Source organism: Panthera uncia, chromosome D4 (genome assembly GCF_023721935.1).
Source record: "Panthera uncia isolate 11264 chromosome D4, Puncia_PCG_1.0, whole genome shotgun sequence".
In the NCBI taxonomy this organism is placed as follows: Eukaryota; Metazoa; Chordata; class Mammalia; order Carnivora; family Felidae; genus Panthera; species Panthera uncia.
The window spans coordinates 72,088,218-72,107,075 of NC_064807.1; the positions used below are offsets into that span (position 1 = coordinate 72,088,218).

The 18,858-nt window shown below is 55.6% G+C and overlaps 1 protein-coding gene across 1 annotated transcript in view; it reads left to right on the forward strand.

Annotated features, from left to right (window-relative positions):
* The window catches only part of COL27A1 (collagen type XXVII alpha 1 chain), a 137,555-nt gene that overhangs the window by 52,177 nt on the left and 66,520 nt on the right, over nt 1–18,858 (forward strand). The window contains 5 exon segments of the mRNA XM_049637373.1: nt 4,590–4,643; nt 7,078–7,122; nt 14,475–14,528; nt 15,263–15,307; nt 18,540–18,593. Of these exon segments, the coding sequence (XP_049493330.1) occupies nt 4,590–4,643; nt 7,078–7,122; nt 14,475–14,528; nt 15,263–15,307; nt 18,540–18,593 (252 nt within the window).

Consider the following 18,858-nt stretch of genomic DNA (forward strand, 5'->3'; position numbering starts at 1 on the left):
CAGGACCCTTGCTTGCTCTTCACCTCATACTTCTCTCTGTGCTTGCATCTTTAACTCCAGAGGAAAGCTTAGTCTAAAGCTCTCGTCTCCTCACCTCTGCTAGAATGAAAAATGTGTTGTGGTTTTTCTGAGGAGGGGTCCGGATATTAAGATGTTACAAACTCGGCTGGAGCTGAAGGGGTTTCTCCTGGGCTGTCCCATCTGGCACAGGGACCTTCACAGCTGGGACAAGGATCTCTCACAGGAATTAGGAAGACACTGCAAGTGAGTCTCTTGTCGGGCAGGCGTTCTGAATTCACCGTCAAGCCTGCTGGAGTGCCTGGCAAGGCCGGCCGCTGTTCATAGCGTGCCTCGTGGCCTCTGGCCGGGCCTGCAAGCCTGGTCGTATGTAGTGAGTCAGGCCGGCAGACCCCCAAGCTTACAGCTGGAAAGGCCCAAGCCTGGTTCCATCTCCTTGGCGTGTGGCTCAGGGACAACTGGGACTTGCCCAAGGCCACACGCCCATCTGGGGTGGGAAGGGCTTCTCCTGGGGTGAACTTTGGCTTCAGGGTCTTCTCAGTTCTCAGACTGTGGGGAGCAGGGAGCAAAGTGACTGAGGACTCGTGTTTCCAGCTGGGGAAACTGAGGCCAAAACAGATGAAAGTTTTTAGCTGTGGTGGTGCTATGAGCTGGGGGGTGTGGTCCCCAGGGTCCCACACTTGAGCTAGAGCCACCCGGGGCTGTTGGTGACCCTGGAATCCTGGCGAGACCTTGACCCCCTCATCCCCTCCTTTGTTCCCTGGGGTGACCCTTCCTGGATGGGTTCCCTAGCGGATTCCAAAAGGGCAGGGTGAAAACATGCTCAGCATCGTGACCTCAAGGGGTCTAAGTCAGCACCCTTGAGGTGCACACGTGTTCTAGAAAAGACTACAGGCTGCTCAAAGTGTGGCAGGAAGGATGCAGGTTAGGCTCATACAGGAATTTCCCGACTGTGAAGGATCTCCACGTTGTAAAGAGGTCCCCGAGATCCTTCTGTGGGTTCTTCCGAGAGGTTATTCTGTATTCCCACTGTTGAGGCAAACCCTAACTGCACGTGCTGGTGCAGTAGAGGTACGGGGACTGCATGACAGCATCTCAGCTCTTCAGGCCGGCTACGCCAGGTGAGTGGACAGAACTGACCATTTTGTAGGTCAGGGAGCTGAGCCTTCGAGACATTAGCAGGACTTTGGATCCTGGAGGCTTCAGGCTTCCCTCTGCCCCTACAGCCCACCTTCTGGAGCAGACAGTTGGGCTAGACAGTGCCTGGAGGCAGGGGAGTGGCTAAGGTGGCCCTCAGAGGCCTCCTGAGACCTTGGCATCCTGCCGCGGAGGTGGTGACAAGGACCACAGCCCCTTTGTTCACATCTATTCCTCCGAGTTGCTGTAGCTAAGACAGAATTTGGAGTCTCACCCCGGAGCCTGATCCTGTCTCCTCCTGGGCCTTGTTCTGCTCAAAGTACAAGGCGTCCAGTTCCCTGGGGGCCCCGACCTGGGGAAGTGGAGACACCACGTGGCTGGGGCCCCGGCAGGGCGCCGAGCTCATTCCTTGGGCCTCGGGCCAGGCTGCTGCAGCCAGCAGCTCAGGCCTGCGGAGGAAGGTCCCACTGCTGGCGGGCCGGGACTGCGTGCACTCCATGCACAAGGAGGCGCGGCCAGACAGAGGAAAGCAGAGGGGGAGGGAGGTGGGGCTACACGTCCAGCTTGGCGGCCGCCTCTCTGAGATCCAGAGGGGCCGGGCCCTGGGGCCCTGGGGCAAGTGCCAGAAATGGGGTATGTCTCCAGTAGTGGAGGGGTGAGGCAGGCTCGAGGGTTGCCCCCTTGGGCACGCTCTGGGCCTTAGTCTCCCAGTGGTGCAGTGAGGTGTGAAAGTCAAGAACGGCTAGGCTCTTTCCATCTTGGATTTGTTGAAGCACCTCTAAAGCTCCCATCTTTCTTTTCTGACCATTATGCTCTTCGTTGCCTGTCTCAATGGGCTGCTGGAGTTTGCTCTTACTGCCACTGTTATGACCCTGCTGTCATCCCCCATTGGCTGTCCTCGGGCTGCTTTTTGTCTGCATAAGTGCGTAACTTCGGGAGTTTGACCTTTCTGATGGTCTCTCCCTTGCTTATACTCCAGAGCTGTGCCACTGCCAGCAAGGGTCACCCTCCAGGAGACACCTCAGCTTCTCCTGTTTATCATCCCCATTGTACAGCAGAGAAAACTGAGGCTTGGGGAGACCTGTGGGTGGTGTAGCCAAGACTGGCATCTGACTGCTCTGCTTCCAAAGCCTCACGGGGGAGGCCTGGCCTGGCAACTCGGTCCGAGGGGAGTTGTCGAGCCAGCCTCAAGTGGCCTCTAAGTGCAGACCCGGGAGATTGACACCTGCCTGGTGGCTGCTGGGTGTGAATATATTGGGCTTTGTAGCCATGATGTGTGCCCAGGGGATGCTGTCGATGTCCCCAGGCTGGGTGGCATTCCTGTGTATGGGGGGGAGAGGCTCCTTCCTTTCGGGCTTCACCTAGGGGTTGGGACAGGTGTGCTTAGAGATCACATCCCCGCAGTCTAAGCAGGACAGTGGGTCAAGTGAGGGTCTGCCCAAGGTCACACAGCCAGCCTGGACGCAAGCCAGTGCTAGTCTCCAGACACTGGGCTTGGCAAGCAGAGCATGAACTTCCCGAGGCTGCCTGTCATGGGCCATGTGGAGTCGGCCAGGGACCTGGCTGGACAGCATTGCCCTTGTCCCCTGACGGACGGTCCTCCTCTCCTGCCAGGCCCCTAACCTCTGCCTCCAGAGGTGGAGGGAGAAACTCAATGCCTCCTGAAGGCTCCTCTTACCACAGCCCACTCAGCTGATGTCTCCTCTTCCAGGAGAGGAGAGGGATCTCCCTTACAGCATAACAAAGACGGGCTGGATTGAGGTGAGGGTAGAATTTGCCAGGGGGACCCCAAGGAGAGGAATCTTAGGTAGGATCAGATGTACCCCCACAAAGCCTTGACCTGGACGTGGGCCCGTAGACACACACACAACCCCACCACTCTGTGAAACCAGCTGAACACACATTCGAGCACCTTCTGTGCGTCGTGATCTGCCCGTGGCCAACTCCTACAAATGTAACATGACGGAGTTCAGACAGGGGGGACCTGGGCTCTGTTGTGCCACAAACTTGCTGTCCTTTTCTGTTTTGCCTTCGCCACTTCCTCTCTGAGCCTGTTTCCCCATCTGTTAAATGGGACTGCTAACCTTTTCCTCAAGGGCAGATGTCAAAGGCAGAGGAAGTCTTGCATGTAAGGTGACTGGCTGGGCTGCAATCTCATGATTATATCCCCGTGTCCTCCTTTGGGTGTCTGAAGGAAGCCGCACCTCCTGCAGGATGAATGCCAACTCTCACCCTTCTGATCCAAGAGGGCTCCCTGACAGAGGAGGGATCTGAGGGGGCATAGGACAGCTGGACAGGGCAAGGACAAAGACGTGGATACACACGCATTTCAAGGTCTCTTTGCTTGGCCAGGACAGACGTTGTCATTGGGTTTGGGGTTTGTCCTCAGGTTTAATCTACTCGCTGGATTCCCTCAGTTGTGTTAGAAGCCAGACACAGATTACTCTCTGTGAGGAATCTTCACTGAACAGCTCAGGCATCCATTTGGTCAGAAAAAAAAACATGTGCTGTGTTTTTTTATTAAATTTCCCTGGAAAAACAATGATTTGAATTCAAGCAGGGGAGAAGAACAGGTTTCCCTAAATTCCAAGCTTGAGGACTTTCTTTTCCTTTTGAAGTAAAATGGAATTACGCACACACACACCCCCACCCCTGGGTCCCCAGAGGTGTCCCCACAGCTGATGTTTTTCCAGCTGCCTGTATCCCCAGAGAGTACGGAGTGGGGTCAGGGATGGGATGAGAGGGCCACTCATGCCTGGGCCAGGTGGCTTGGCCTCTCTCGGGGCTGCTGAAACTCACCTTTGGCAGGGGGGCTGACACTCACCAACAGTGTGACCTTGTGTGACTTTGCCACTTAGCCTTCCAGAACCTCAGTTTCTTTATCTGTAAAATGGGGAAAGGATGGCTTTTGAAGAGCCTGTCACAACCACAGAAGGTCTGAGCTGGAAAATGCCGAGGAGGCCTTCCTTTCCTTCACTAGGGGGGAAACTGAGGCTCACAGGGGCAATGGATGTTCTTGAAACTCTCAGCAAGGCCTGTAGGTTCAGGCCTAGACTCAGCTTCCTGACCTCTGTTCTTGTCTATCCTACCTCATCGGTCCAGGTTTCAGATTTGGGGGGGGGGGGGGGTGGTGGGAGGAAGTGCATTTTCATGCTGCAGAACCACGTAGTAGCTTCTTCTCAGGCTCTAAGTAGATAAGAAAGTTCCCTAGCCATGGGCCCCTTCCCATTAGCCAGTCTTTGAGTTCTTCACGTGGGGGTGTTTGTTGAAGGCACAGGGTGGCTGGAGACCCCACTGCCTGCCCAGATCCCAGAACCAATGGGTGAGAGGCTTCATGGACGCATCCTCGTGTGCCCCCAGGGGTTTGGATGAAAGCCTCTCCCCACAGGTAAAAACACTGATCTGCAGATGTTTGCTCTCTCTCCTGCCTTCAGGGGTTTCCTGGAGACTTTGGGGAAAGAGGCCCTCCTGGACTGGATGGAAACCCTGTAAGTATTTCAAGTCTTTGGGAACAGGAAAGAGATTCCAGAGCAAACACACAGCAGGTTTGAAGAATCCAAGCTTTAGGGTCAGACGGACTGGGTCGAATCCCAGCCCTGCCTCCTCTGTACCCCAGGCTCCTGTGCACTGTGGGTGCCCTGCGCCCCGCCCCCAGGAAAGCCCTCCAGGTCATGGGAGCCCCTGGTCCCAGATCCCCGGACCGTGCCCATCCCCAAGGACTTAAGAAAGTTCATGGGTCACTCCCCACTGGGGAACCCAGGGTTACTGCCATGTTAGAAAGCATCCAAAATGTTTATGGGACAGCAGCGGCCTAGGGGAGCAGATGGTTTGCAGGCCCTGTATGGAGAGAAGAGCCAAGCTCTAAAGAAATCTCCAACGTAGGCATGTTTATAGAGTTTGTAAATAATCGGAGGCCCTCGAGGAGCTAGGTCAGCCTGCCCTGAGTTGCTGAACCCGCCTTTCCCTTCCCATCCCAGGCGCAGGCTCAGGCGGGAGAGGAGGCTCGTTCTCTGCCTGGGGGAGCAGACCAAGTCCAAAGCTCTTTGGAACACCTGCCACGTTCCCCCATCTCTCTTTGGGGCTTCCCACCTAAACAGCTGTGCCCAGCTGTGCTTTCTGTAGAGGTGGCCGCTGGATCCACCATCCGTCCCTGATCGTGTACTAATTTCAATTCCACAAATGCTCCCTGAGGCTGACCCAGCCGGGGCTAACCCCTGACTCCCCCCCGGGGGCTAAAGCCCTGGTCTCAGAGGGATTCGGGTTTGAGTCCTGCTTCACCACTTGCCAGCCACAGAAGCCTGGATGCATCGGTTCATCTCTCTGAATCTCAGTTTCCCTCCCTGTAAACCTGGGGATCAGATGCCAGCGTCCGAGGGCTATTGTCAGATTGAAATGACAGAGCGCGGGAAGGTGGTTGGCCCACAGTAAGAGTTCCCTGGATGGAGCGGTTGTAAGCAGTAGGTGACACGGGCACATCGCCTGCCCTGGCAGAGCTTACGGCTGTCTATCCGGTCCATCATACCAGGCAGAGCAAGATGGGCAGGGTCAAGGGTCCCAGGTGCTGTGGAGGAGGGAAGACTCCTGGGGAGGTGACATGGGATTGGGATGAGGAAAGAGGTGAGGAGACATTCCACATGGAGGAAAGCTCACCAGCAAAGGCACAGAGGTGAGATATCAGAGCCTCTGCTTCAGTATATAAGTTATTGGATCAGGCGTTATAATCTGCGATGCCATCCTGGAAGCCTCCCTGGGGAGGGACAGTGGTGTTTTTACACTCCTGGCCTGGGGGAGCAGAAAGAGGACCTGATGCGTGGTCCTGGCTTTGGCCATCCAGTTGTTGAGTGACCTTGGACAAGTCACTTCCCTTCCCTGGGCCTCCGTTCCCCCATTGTAAAGCCAAGGCTGCTTGTCCCCTCCCCTTCTTGGTGGCTGTAGTGATGACCTCCCGTCTGGGCACAGTTGAAGTGAGACAAACACCCTGGGGGATGCTGGCAATTCTCATTGATAATCAGCATCTCTAGAACCTCCCCCCACCCTGCCCTTTTTTTTTTTAAAGCTTATTTCTTTTGAGAGAGAGAGTGGGGGAGGGGTGGAGACAGAGGATCCCAAGCAGTCTCTCTGCTGTCAGCATGGAGCCCGATGTGGGGCTTGAACTCACAAACCCTGAGATCATGACCTGAGCCCCAAACCAAGAATTGGACGCTTAGCCAACTGAGCCACCCAGGTGCCCTAGGACCTCTTATTTTTATTCATATCTCTGCATCTTGAACTTGAGCCTAACCCATCTACCTGTCTTTTCTGGGCAATCGAAGGTCCATTTTTAGAGATGAGGAAACAAACTCGCCCCTGCCACACACAGCCTCATCCCCTGGCCCCTAAGCAAGAGCCCTCTGCAGCATCTCGGAGGCCCGGGGAGCAGGCACTGGAGACTCTCCTTCCGGTGGTGGTGCCCTTCTCTAAGGGCCCCGCACCCCCTGGTTGAGAGAGAGAGAGAGGCCAGCCTGGTAGCTCTCAGCTTGGAGCCCTCACCACCTGACCTTGCACTTGACCTTGGGCACGTCCCATAGCTCTTGAGACTCAGTTTCGCCCACTATAAAGGGCAGGTGAAATGAGATCTGGGCCAGGCACCCAGCACATCTTCATTGCCGCGATCAGGATTCCACCTCTTCTTTCGCACTTACAAGTGGAAAATACTGGATTTGGAAATCCGACCTCCTCATTTTACAGATGTGGAAAGCGGATGGCAGAAGGGGAAAGGGTCTTGTCCAAACTTCAGGCCAGGCTCCGAGAGTCACTAATTAGGCACAGGGAATGGTCAGCTCCAAGGGATCCCACTAGGTGCCCACAGGGGGATGGTGTGGCGGGAGTGGCCTGGGGAGGGCGACAGGGCAACTAACCACTTTGGTCTCTTTCTATTTGCAGGGAGAGCTGGGCCTGCCAGGGCCCCGAGGAGTCCCCGGCCTCATTGTAAGTACACAGATTCCTGGTTGGTGGGGGCAAGAGGCAGGGTGTGGGGAGCAAGCGACAAGTCCCAATGAAAAGGTCCCTCTCTCATCAAACCCTAGGAGGAGCTGGGGGAGCAGGACATATCAGTCTGGCCAGGGGGCTGAGGGAGGAGAACCCTGCTGTGTGTCCTCAGGTGGATCACCTACCTTCTCTGAGCCCCTTTCTTCATTAAATGAAGATAGGTGCTTGGAGTATGAGAGTGCTGATGTACTTTCACACCTGCTGCCTGTCCCTTGCTCTGCAAGGAGGTCTAGGCAGGTGAGAGCATGCTCATTCGCAGGTGAGATGCTTCCGGTCTGGAGGAAGGAAGTGACTGGCAGAGGGGCTGAGGCTCTGGGCCATGTTGGGCAGTCTTCCTCATCCTTTTCTTCACAGCACTGACTTTGGAGCCAGAGCACCTGAGCTCAAGTCACAGCTCTGCCACATCCTGACTCTGTGACCTGGGAGATATTACTTATCTTCTTTGAGCCTTAGTTCCTCATCTGTAAAATGGGGACGATGATCAAGTACTCTTGGGGTGGTCATGAGGATGGAATGAGGCATTACATGTACAGTCCTTGGCACAGGGTCTAGCATTTCGTAAGTGTGCAACTAGAGAAAAATATTGTTCTATTAATCGTTGCTGTTACCTCCTGAAATGCCTGGGATGGAGAGAGGCCTGAGGACAGGGACATGGGAGGCAGCCTGACCTCTGACTCCATTCAGGTCGGGGTAATCCTTGTGGAGTGGTTCTATTAGCCCAAACCAGGGCCTCCTGCGGGGCCCTCGGAGGGTGACCTTGACCTTGGGTCTGGCTACAAGGGCCAGTGAGAGATCCCAGAAATGACTCTAGGAGCTTTCCCCATGGTCTCATGCCCCATTTGCTCTGTCCTCTGGGTCATCCCTCACGGAATTTGAGTCTGGGGGGCCACGAAAGGACACAAGTCGGCTGCTCCTTGGTTTGGCAAATGGGCTGCCGGCTTTGGCTACTCCAGCAACTGTGCCAAGAAATTCCGTTCAGAGGGAAGCTAGAGGAGGCCGTGGGGGAGTTCAGGGGCCCCAGTGTTCAGGGGAGGCTGGTCCTGGCAAGAAGGCCCAGAGGTCCGCCCCCCACCCCCCGCCCCTGGTGGCAATGTGCTCCTGCTCAGGTGGCTGAGAGCAGAACCCAGGTAGGGTAGCAGTGGGGGCAGAGGGTCCAATTAACTGGTGTCGGCATCCTAACCTCCCCTCACCCTGCTTCTGTGGTCTTCAGCTATGGCCTCGCTCACCTGAGCCTCAGAGACCCCCTTCATAAGGTGAGCTCATGGTGCCCACTCTTGTTAGGACCACAGATCCGCACGGTCCGGTGCAGTCTGTGGCTAAACGGCAGTTCCTGGAACCGGGTCGCCTGGGTTCGGATCCTGAGCAAGGTTCTTAAGCTCTTAACCTGTCTCAGTTTCTTCACTTAGAAATGGGGATAATATTAGCATCTAACTTCGAGTTTCTGTTGTGAAGATTTAAAGAAACGAGTACATATAAAGTGCTTAGCACGTAGTAAGTACTCAAGAAGTGCTAGTGATAATGATGATTATTATTTCACACACCCACGTGCATTACGGGTGGTCACAGCCGTCTGGATTGCTGCATGGGACGATATTTTGATGTCACATTGGAGCTTAGTGGGAGAGGGGGGCTGTGATTGGTTGAGCGATCGATGAGTGACGTCTCCTTGGTCCGGATGGCAAAGTGTCCACACGTGAGTCGTGCATTTGTCATCCCTGTCAAATGTCCATTCAGCAGGACTTGGCTGAGCGTCTTCTTTGGCACAAGGCACTGACCTAGATGCTTTGGGAAAGAAATCTCTGCAATGAGAGTTAGAGAGGACCCCCAAAGTCTTGTAGCCCAGTCTCCTCTAAGCTCACAGGAGCGCCCTCTGGAGCATCCTGGTCCCGTGGTCGTTAAACTCCCAATCTGAACAGCCTGGTGTTGGACACGCTTTCCTGTGGGAGCCCAGGCCAAACCTCCAGCGTTCTTGCAGTGTGTGGTGTTCCTGCGAATGGAGCCCCAGTCATTCCCCTGCCCCTGGGAGAGGCTGTTTGAGAGGAAAAGATGGTTGCGATCGGTTCTTGCCGAGGCTCCTTCTTCGGGCTAAATGCTCTCAGTTCCCAAAGCTCTTTGGAAGGGATGTTTACATATCCTGGCTTCCATCACTGGCACGCCCTCCTGTTTGCCATTGTCCTGGTGTCCACTAGTTGGGCCCTGAAAGGGGCAAGAATATCATTTGGCCAAATGAATGCGGACTCTGGAGACTCAGACCATGCCCGGACTTATTGCAAAGCTCTTTCCCACCTATGCTCCCCTTTGCTTTCGACGGTCAGGGTTGCCAGACAAGATGCAACATGCCTGGTGAAATTTGAATTTCAGATGCAATATTTAGAACACATTTATACTAAAATGTCATTTGGTGTTTATCTGACATTTGAATTTAGCTGGGCAGTCTGTATTTTCGTTTGCTCCATCTGGCAACCCTATTCACGGTATCTCTTTGGAGAACCCCATTTGGCAGATGGGAAAGCTGAGGCCTCTGGTCAAGCTCATTCACAAGGCAGGGGAAGATGGAAGCATGCCCGAAAGGCAAAAGGCGTATCTTCCAAATCCTCCTCCAGGGCGTTCCTCCCCTTGGCTTGTTCCCGCATTCCTCAGGCCACGCCCACCGCAGGCCACGCCCTACCTCAGGACGTCCCTTTCCCAATTGCTCTTCGAGGTTCCCTCTTGCCCGGTGTCTTTCTCTGCCACTTTCAGCCTCCCTCCCTCTGTTTGAAAACTCCCTCTGCTGCCAAGGTGGTGATCCCTTCCTCCTTGCGGTGGGGGGAGGAGGGGGCGTCCACAGGCATGGACCTGACCCTGCTGAGTCACCACTGCTCCCGAACTAGTGCCCTCTCTCACCCAAGGACCCCCTCCCACCCTGGATTTTTGGGAACAGCATCTTCTGTGCCCTGGGGGAGGAGTAGTCGGGAGAGGGGGGCGGAATAATAGCCTCCCCAAAGAGTTGGAGAGGAAAGGAATTTTCTAACCAGGAGTTAGAAAGGGGAAGAGGGACCATGAGTCACCTATGGTTTTCCAGAGGATGTGGGTTTTTCGCTGAGCGAATGGGATTCCACATATTGATAATCATTTTAGTGGCGATTCAGGTTTATTCGATGTCTTCTGTCTGGTCAGCTAAAGCAATCTGCATGCAGACTGAAGCCAAAACTTCCCCCTGTCCTCCTCCCCTCCCCCCTGCCACCGGGTCCTTGCAGGAGGGAGGCAGGGCGTGAGGAGACAGGCTGACACTTATGGAGCATCTGTCTCTTCTGTGTGCTTGACACGCATCAGGCCAGGGAAGCCTCGAGGGACTTGAGGTGGGTGTCAGCAACCTGGTCACCCAAACAGGGAGGCTGGGGCCTGAGGTCACCAGCTAGGACTTGCAGCCCAGGTCTGTGTGACCCGGATCCCAATAGGTTGCCGGTTGCCCCACTGCAGTCTCTGAGGTGAGGCTGCCTCAGAACAGCCCCCTTTGAGTAACTGAAACCGTTTGGCCGGCCCTCAAGAAAAGTGTGCCTGATTCCAGAATCTGCCCAACAAAGAAGATTTCTGTCTTTTTTATTCTGAGCGACAGACAGGGAATTTTGGCTCCTCATTTAATGAGACCCAAAGAATATGCAGTCTGGCCAAAACCCAGCATGCGGGCTAGAGTGGACGGGCCCACCGTATCCTGTCACTAAATGAGCATCTAGCTTTGTTTCCTTGTTATAAAGCGAGATCGGGAGCCTCACTAGTGGACACGTACGAAACCCTTGTGTGCCAGGCCTTGTGCTAAGGATTTAACGATCACAGCAAGCCTCTGAAGGCAGGAAGTGGGATTACCATTGTCCACTTCAGGGGACCGAGGCACAGAGAGGCTGAGACACCGGCTCAGGGTCACACAGCCGAAAGCTGGACGTGGGCCTGTGTCCTAGCTCGCTGAGCGTTACACACTCAGCTCTGTGTGACTTCTGTGCTGAATGGAGACAGCAGGAGTATAAGCGTGTGGACTGGGCGGTCCCGGGGGCTGCTCTGTGTGAGAGATGGTGCTTATTAAGACCACACAGGAGTCAGGATTGGCCACAGCCCCCAGATCCCTGTCCCCAAGCCACTGACCCCTATCAGAGTTTCTAAAAAGAGGCCTTGTTACCTTCCAAGGCAGTTCCAGGACCAGGGAGGCAAGCTTTTCCCCTAGAGGGTTTGTCGGTGAGAGCGTGATTAGGGTTCTTTTTCACCTAGTCCTTAACCCACTTTGAGTGAGCACCTCCTCTGAGGCAGGGGGCAGGCGATGGCCAGAGAGGCGCACACATGAATGGTCACCAGTGTGGCAAGGGCTCTGAGACCTGACACCAGGGGCCTGACCTGGCCCGTGGGGTTGGGGAAGTGGTGCTTCAGCCGAAGGATGAATGCACATTAACAACGTGAGCACAGGGCAGAACATTCTGGGTACGGGAACCAGTGGCCAAGGGTGCTGGAAACACCCCACGTTTTCTTTCAGGCGGCTCTGGCAACCCCCCCACCTGGCCACCTGCGGGCATGTACTCATGCCTACTTTAAAGAAAAAAATTTTTTTAGTGTTTATTTATTTTTGAGAGAGAGAGAGAGACAGAATGCAAGCGGGAGAGAGGCAGAGAAAGAGGGAGACACAGAATCCGAAGCAGGCTCCGGGCCCTGAGCTGTCAGCCCAGAGCCCGACGCAGGGCCCGAACCCATGAACCATGAGATCATGACCTGAGCCAAAGTCAGATGCCTAACTGACTGAGCCACCCAGGCGCCCCTGCCTATTTTTGAATCAAGTGTGTCCTCATTCCTCGTCACTGAATGACATCAACGAGGAAAGGCATCCTAGGGTCCTTTATTGGAGTAAACAGAGTCGGTGCAGGGCTCGTGAGCACTGAACGTGGGGACAGACAGACAGATAGACAGACCTGGATTCTGGTCCTGCCCGTGTCCCCTGCTCGTTGCTTCGTTTCGGGTGAGTGATTCCACCTCTCTCTAAGCCTCGGCTTTCTCATTTGTAAAATGGAACGGGCCCAACGGGGTCACCGTGAGCTGCCGGCCTGGGCCCGGCAGCGAGTCCCAGCCGGGGGCCCGGCACAGGCTCCCGCCAACAGCATCTGACGCGACCTTGAAGTCTCGAGTGTGGCATCTGGGGCACAGGAGGAGTGCTGTGAATGGTTGCTGACGTGGATGGTTGTGTTTTGATGGAAGCCAGCGAGATGAAGGGCGAACGCGTAGGGCACCGTCTGGGAGCTCAGGCAAAAGTGGGAAGAGGACCCAAACTCAGGGCATTGCCTGTTGTTCTTTCTCATGAGGATACGACAGGGGTGTCTGGTGCAAACCGATGCTCTGTGGGCTGGCCTAGGGAGAAAGTGGCCTGGAATTTTCTCTGCTCCTCTCCCAAGGGTTTTTAGAGCCCAGCATTGGGGTCCGGCCAACATGGGAACGGCCTGCCCTAAGCAAGGCACCCCCTTCTCCCGTACGCCCTGCAGCCAGAGTCCCTTTTCCACGGATCCCTTGCTTCTTCGGGTTGGGCGCCTGTACAAGTCCCTGCCCCCCCCATCACACACAGGCCTTTTTGCAGGGGCCTGCAGAGGCCTGGCGTGTGGTGCTGCTGTGGCTCCCCAGGGCCCCATGCAGGTGTCAGTCAGGCTCGTATTGCATTCAGTCCCCACACAAGCCACCTTCAGGCCTGCAGCGAGAAGAAGGGGCCTGTGTTCCTGGAGCTGCTGGCTGGTCCCCTGCCCACAGCCCGGGCCCCAGTTGGAGCCAACTACGTGAGCAGAGCCGATTCTGTTTATTTGTGCACCATGGGGAACTCTAGGCGGCCACCCCTGCTCCCTTCATCCAGGAAAAGACAGGGAGAGAAGCGGCTGCCAGCACGGCCTGGGGGAAGTGCTCTGCTCTGAAGGCCTGGCTTTTCCTCGGACCCCAGCCTCTTCCCTGAGCCAGCGATCCTGGCCTTTTAGCTCCCTGCTCTCCCTCCTCTCCCAAGATGACTTCAGAATTCTCTAGAAGCTCTGGAGACAGACTGCCGGGTGTGAACCCCAGCTCTACCCAGTCCTAACCTTGCAGAGGAAACCTTAGTTTCCCCATCTGTAAAATGGGGATGGTCGTAGGGTGGATCTTCAAGGGCTGGTGTGAGGAGTCCTTGGGCGGAGGCCTAGCAGTTGGGGTTGTTCGTATTAGTATCGTCACCCGTGAAACTGAGACCTCCCTTCCTTCACGAGACGGTATCACTTGACCGAGCTGAAAGCACAATTTCTTGGCAGAGGCTCAGGTAGAAGGTTTGGTTTGACCTACTCAGGTGGGGATCCTGAGGTCCAGAGAGGGCCAGTGTTTTGCTCAAGGTCACATAGCCAGCCCCTGGCAGGCCATGGCCAGACTCCAGCCTCTGCCTCAGAGGATCTAAACCGGTGCAAGGGTTGGGGGGGTGGGGGGGCTCAGCTGTGCCTCAGCGGACCACACCATTCTCTGTGAACTCTGTAGGTTCCCTTGTCTCTGTCCTTGGGGTGTTCCAACTGCCCAGCCCGCTGGCCCTTCTGCGGGAGTCAGGCAAGAATGTGACAGACACATCTCCGGGAAGTCCCCACAGGAAGCCTGGGGCAGCTTTTGTTTGCTCTGGTGCTTGAGAGCACTCATGAGGGGCCTTCAAGGAGCCTGATGTGGGGATGCGGGAAAGCAAGGCCCAGAGAGGTCAAGCACATTGTGTGAGCTTGCACAGCAGATGAAAAAGGGAGAGGAGAGCCGTTTCAGGGGCTCCCTTTTCTCTGGGTGTGGGCTGCATGTTATGGCCGTGGCTGGAGGCAGTCACGACAGGGGTGGGCAGGTGACAACGTGTGAGGGAAAGAGGGTGGGCCTGTTCTGAGGAAATCCTGCCACCCCTTCACTGTAAACCATGGTTTCTCACCTCAACACTTACGGGCATTTTGGGCCAGAGCATTCTTTGCTGTGGGGCCTTTACCCACTGGATGCCAGTAGAGCCTTTTCAATTGTGTCAACCCAAAACGCCTCCAGACTGTGCCAGGCACTTTGTACACAGAAGTCAGTTCTTCCTGAAACATAGTACTGACCCCTGTTTTTGATGGGGAAACTGAGGCACAGAGAGACTAACCACCCAGAATCACGCAATGATGAGCCAGTGGCAGAGGAGAGAGGAGACCGGGTGGTCTGACTGAGCCAGTGGGGTTGTGTCCTCAGAAGCACAGCCCGAGGGACCTTGGGAATCATCTGTCCCAGGCCAGCCCCTGGGAGCCTCCTCTCACGATGCCCTCTTCTCTTTCTCTTGTCAGGGCGACATGGGAGCACTGGGTCCGACTGGCTATCCAGGACCCAAGGGCCTGAAGGTGAACAAGAGCCATCCATCAATCCGGGTCTCGTCCCAGCCAGGCACCCCCTGACCCATTTCAGCCCAGAAGGGAGCGTGCCTGGGCACGATGTCGGGGGAGGGGAGGAAGGGGGCCCCGATGGGGTGGAGGCTGCAGGTCAGGAGCTCAGTGCTTCCCAGACCTGAGAGCCAGTCAGCATGTGTATGTCGTTAATGGCTGACGCATTTCTTGGACACCAATCCTTGAGCTGAGCAGGAGTCTCATGTGGTTCTAGACCTCAGGGCACTGAAAGTCCAATGGGGGCATCACCAGGGGCAAAGACATTATACTGGCAGGCCAGTGAACTTAGTCCGTCCCTCAGTGGGATGGGCGTGCAGGAAAGAGATGGGCCAAAGTGGCTAGGGCCTGCTTCCGGGGACGATCCCGTTTGGCCCCCATGCATGTGACAATGCTCGAGGAACCCATCTCCCCGCATTTAGCAGCCTTGTCCCCTGGATTTGTCCAGAGTGCCGTGGTTCACGAGTCACATGCCCCTTCTCGTGCTCCTTCCATCCACACCATTGGCCTTTGCACTAAGGGTCATTGTCCCCTTTCACAGATGAGAAAACTGAGTGTTGGGTGGGGCATCTAGCACTGGGTAGAGGCAGCAAGGGGGGGGAGGCGGTGGGGGGATGTCCATCCGGGTCAAAGGCAGGGCTCTTCCTTGGCTTTGAGCCCCACCCCTCACAGCTGGACTGGTCTTTGTCTTGCAGGGACTGATGGGGAACATGGGGGAGCCTGGACTGAAAGGTGATAAGGTGATCTGAATACTCCCTTGTTGCACTGTGTTTTATCTGCATGCCAACTCCCCCCACCCCCTCGCTGCGGCTGGCTTCTTACCAGGTCCACCCCCCCTGCACTCCTGCCTCCCCTCTGGCTCCCCTAAATCTGTGCTCCCCAGCTTCTTCCTTGTAACTCAGGTGGAGCTCAGGCAGGTCGTTTGGGGCATGGAGACCCTGGAAGGGGGCGTGGGGGCTGTGAAGGCATAGGTCAGGGTCAGGTAAGGCTGGTCTCTGAATTAGGACAGCAAAGCTGAGGCCAGCATCTGGGCTTGGAGGCCAAAGCCAGGGAAGGCAGACGGTGGGGTGGGGGGTGGAGGGGAAGTATTATTGCTGAGATGACAGGACCCAGGGCAGGTATGGTGTGAGGTCCAGAGGCCTCTCCCAGCCACAGAAGGAAATGAATCCACATAAACCACCCCAGTTAGAACCGGGCACCCGACCCCAGAGAGCACGGGGTTTCAAAGTACAGCAGAAATGCGGGGACGGGCCTCTGAGCCCCTGACCCGCTTTCTTCCCAGTTGCCATGGGGAGGCCACTCCTGCCACATGTCCTCCCCGCTCAGTCCTGCTGCCAAACTCACCCTGTGCCAAACCACGGTTGGAGGCGGGTAGGTGGGACCCCGGGGCCCAGGCACGCGGCATCTGAGGCACAGAGACAAGGAGCACTTGGGGCAGTGTCTCGTGCACTCTGCCCCCTGGCCGTCCTCCTGCCCTGTCCTCTCAGCCTTTCAGCAAAACAGGCACCCCAAAGGGGGTGTGGGAGGGCTTTCGGGCCCTATCCAAGCTTCCACAAGTGTGAGTAGACGACAGCTGCTCCCGTGGCCGGGCTCCCTCTACACCTGTCTTCAGATAACACCACTCCCCGTAAACCTGAGAGGCAGCAGCAGAAGTCCGTGCTGGGCCGTCTGCCTGCTCTGTGGGGATGGACCCCCGGCTTCCGAGCCTCGGTGAGTTAGGAAGCCTGCCTGAGCACACGCAGCTCGTAGTAACGTCAGGATTCGAACCCAGGCACGCGCCTCCAGAGACCTCCACCACGAAGCAGAACTGAGGGCAGAAGGGGAGAGCTGATAAGGCCCTTGGAGGTCACCTCCTCCAACTCCTCCGAGTCCGTGCTGGGCAAACAGCCCCAGAGAATTAGAAGAGATGCAGTAAAGGAAACTCAGCCCTGGGACTTAGAAAATGCAAAGCTCTGGGCGGAAATGGACACACCCAGACTGTCCTACCCACCCCAGCCCTAGGTAGCCAGGGGGTGCAGTGCTCACCCCAGGCCTCTCTCCATCTGTCTCCACCTCTTCCATCCCCTGCGGTCCCACCCAAGCCCCTGGCTGTAGTCCCGTCCCCCCCCCGCCCCCCGACCCCCCGGACCTCAGCTCCACCTCTGCCCTGCTGGCTGCTAAGCCCCCTCTTCTGTGACCTTCCCCTTGAGATGGAGGGGCTTTCTGTTGGAGGCAGGGGCTTCCCCACGGCTACCTGTTTACTCTGGGGTTTGAGACACCAGTACTCTGGAAATGTTGAAGTCATGGATAAGGGAGAAAGGAGGCAGGGGGAGCGGGGGTGTAAGCACTGAGCTTTTTATAGGCCCTTCTGCAGACCTGGCCTCCAGCTCACTGTTCCTCCAGGAACATGGAAATAAACGTGTTACATGGAACTCGGCTGGCTTGCTGACTGCTGGTGCCTGGGACATTTCGGGATGTGAAAGCTCTGGAAAAAAAAAAAGAAAGAAAAGAAGTGGAAGAAATTGTTTTCCTGCCCATAGTTTAAAAAAAAAAAAATTAAATACAACTTTGGGGTTGACAAAAAGAAAAAAGAGCTCTCTTTGTTGCCCCTTTAGCTGGGGAGGGATTTTAATGTGGCTGAGAGAGAGGTTCCGATCAGCCCCTTTCCCCCACCCCCCCAGGGATGACAGGGCCATCCCTTCATGCTCCCTGGTCATGCTGCCTAGAATCCCAGATTTTCCATGACCCGGCCTGGCCTCGGTCCCACTTACAACCACTTGGCTCTGTCTTCCTGCGTGGAGGCACGTTCTGGGACCAGGACTCCCGCTCCGGCCCCAGCTTTCTCCGAATCCATTGTCCTGATTTCTTAGGTGTCTTTTTAAACTTTTTTTTTTTTAAACCCCTCTGCTCCTCTTTTAGATATTAAAACAAAACAAAACAACAAAACAACAAAACAAAACAAAACAAAAAACAAACAAACAAAAAAACTTCCTTGGCTTTCAAACCTCTGGGATATTATACAGGGTTTTCCAAACTAGAAAAACCAAAGTAAGTGTTTTTTTTTGCTTTTGTTTTACCGAGGAAGTTTTTCTGCCGGCTTATGGCCTTAGCTGCATGATGTGGATTCTCCACATCTTCCTGGGTTTTCTCCCCATTCTCCCAACTGTTCCTGGGGCTGGGAATGTTCTCTGAGCCCTGGGGCCAGGGTATTGCTGGGAATGCCTCACATGGAAGGCTGGAAATGATAAGGACTGCGTGATGTGACTCCCGCGGTAAGAAGAAACATCTTCCGATGAGGTTCTCCGACAGTTCGTTTACCAGGATGTGGCTGCAAGTAGGGAGGGACCAGAAGAGACCACTGTCACCGAGCCTGTGCCCTATGTCACCTTAGGAAAGAAATGCCAGAACTAACTCGAGACCCATTTACTCGCTGTTGGCACATAGTCTCAGCAAGACTATGTTTCTCGTGCTATAGCTAATTAAAAGCAACTAATCAGACGCAGGCCTAAGCTGATGGCTGGCATCGAGGCTCGCACAGAAGGGAGAGTGACGGCTCCCAGCCCGGTGGTGAAAAATATCAAGCGATAGATGCAGACACTTAGAAACCCCAGTGAGGGGGGGTGGGGCAATATACAGGCTACACTTGCCCCTGTGTGACATCAGCTGAGGAAGGACTTGATGGATCAAGAGACCATTCCTCTGATCTGTAAGTGCCGCTTCTCCTGGAAAGGCCAGGCAGCTGAGCTTGTTAGTGGAGTTGTCAGCCACCTGAGCAACCCCAGGCAGACGTGCAGACAGGTCGACGTGGTGCCCCCCAGGCCCTGGCTCTCCCGGGGGGCCTCTGCCCTTTACTTTGACAAGGCTGCCGCTGGTGAGATCCACTTCGGGGACAGCCTCGGCAAAGCCGTACCTTGCCAGTGGGTCTGGAAGCGGGGAGGCGCCCGGAACCCTGCACGGTCTCCGTCGTAACGTTGTTTGCTGGTGTATATTTAGGGTGAACAAGGGGTTCCCGGTGTGTCGGGAGATACCGGCTTCCAAGGAGACAAGGTAATTGCGGCACATTTTCCCCTTGCCCCCTTGCCCTGCTCTTCTCTGGTCCTGGCTTTCTTCTCGGGGTCCCTGATGGGCCAGGATCCCCCTGCAACATGGCTTCCTTTCACATAATCGTACCTTCTCCAGCCTCAGTACCCCCATCACCATCTCTTCCCTGGACTTTACAACAGCCTCCTGGCTTATTTCCAGGCCCCCAGCTTCCTCCCTCCCAGTCTGTCTTCCTCACTGCCACAAAGATCTGCTCGTTGCTCACAAACCA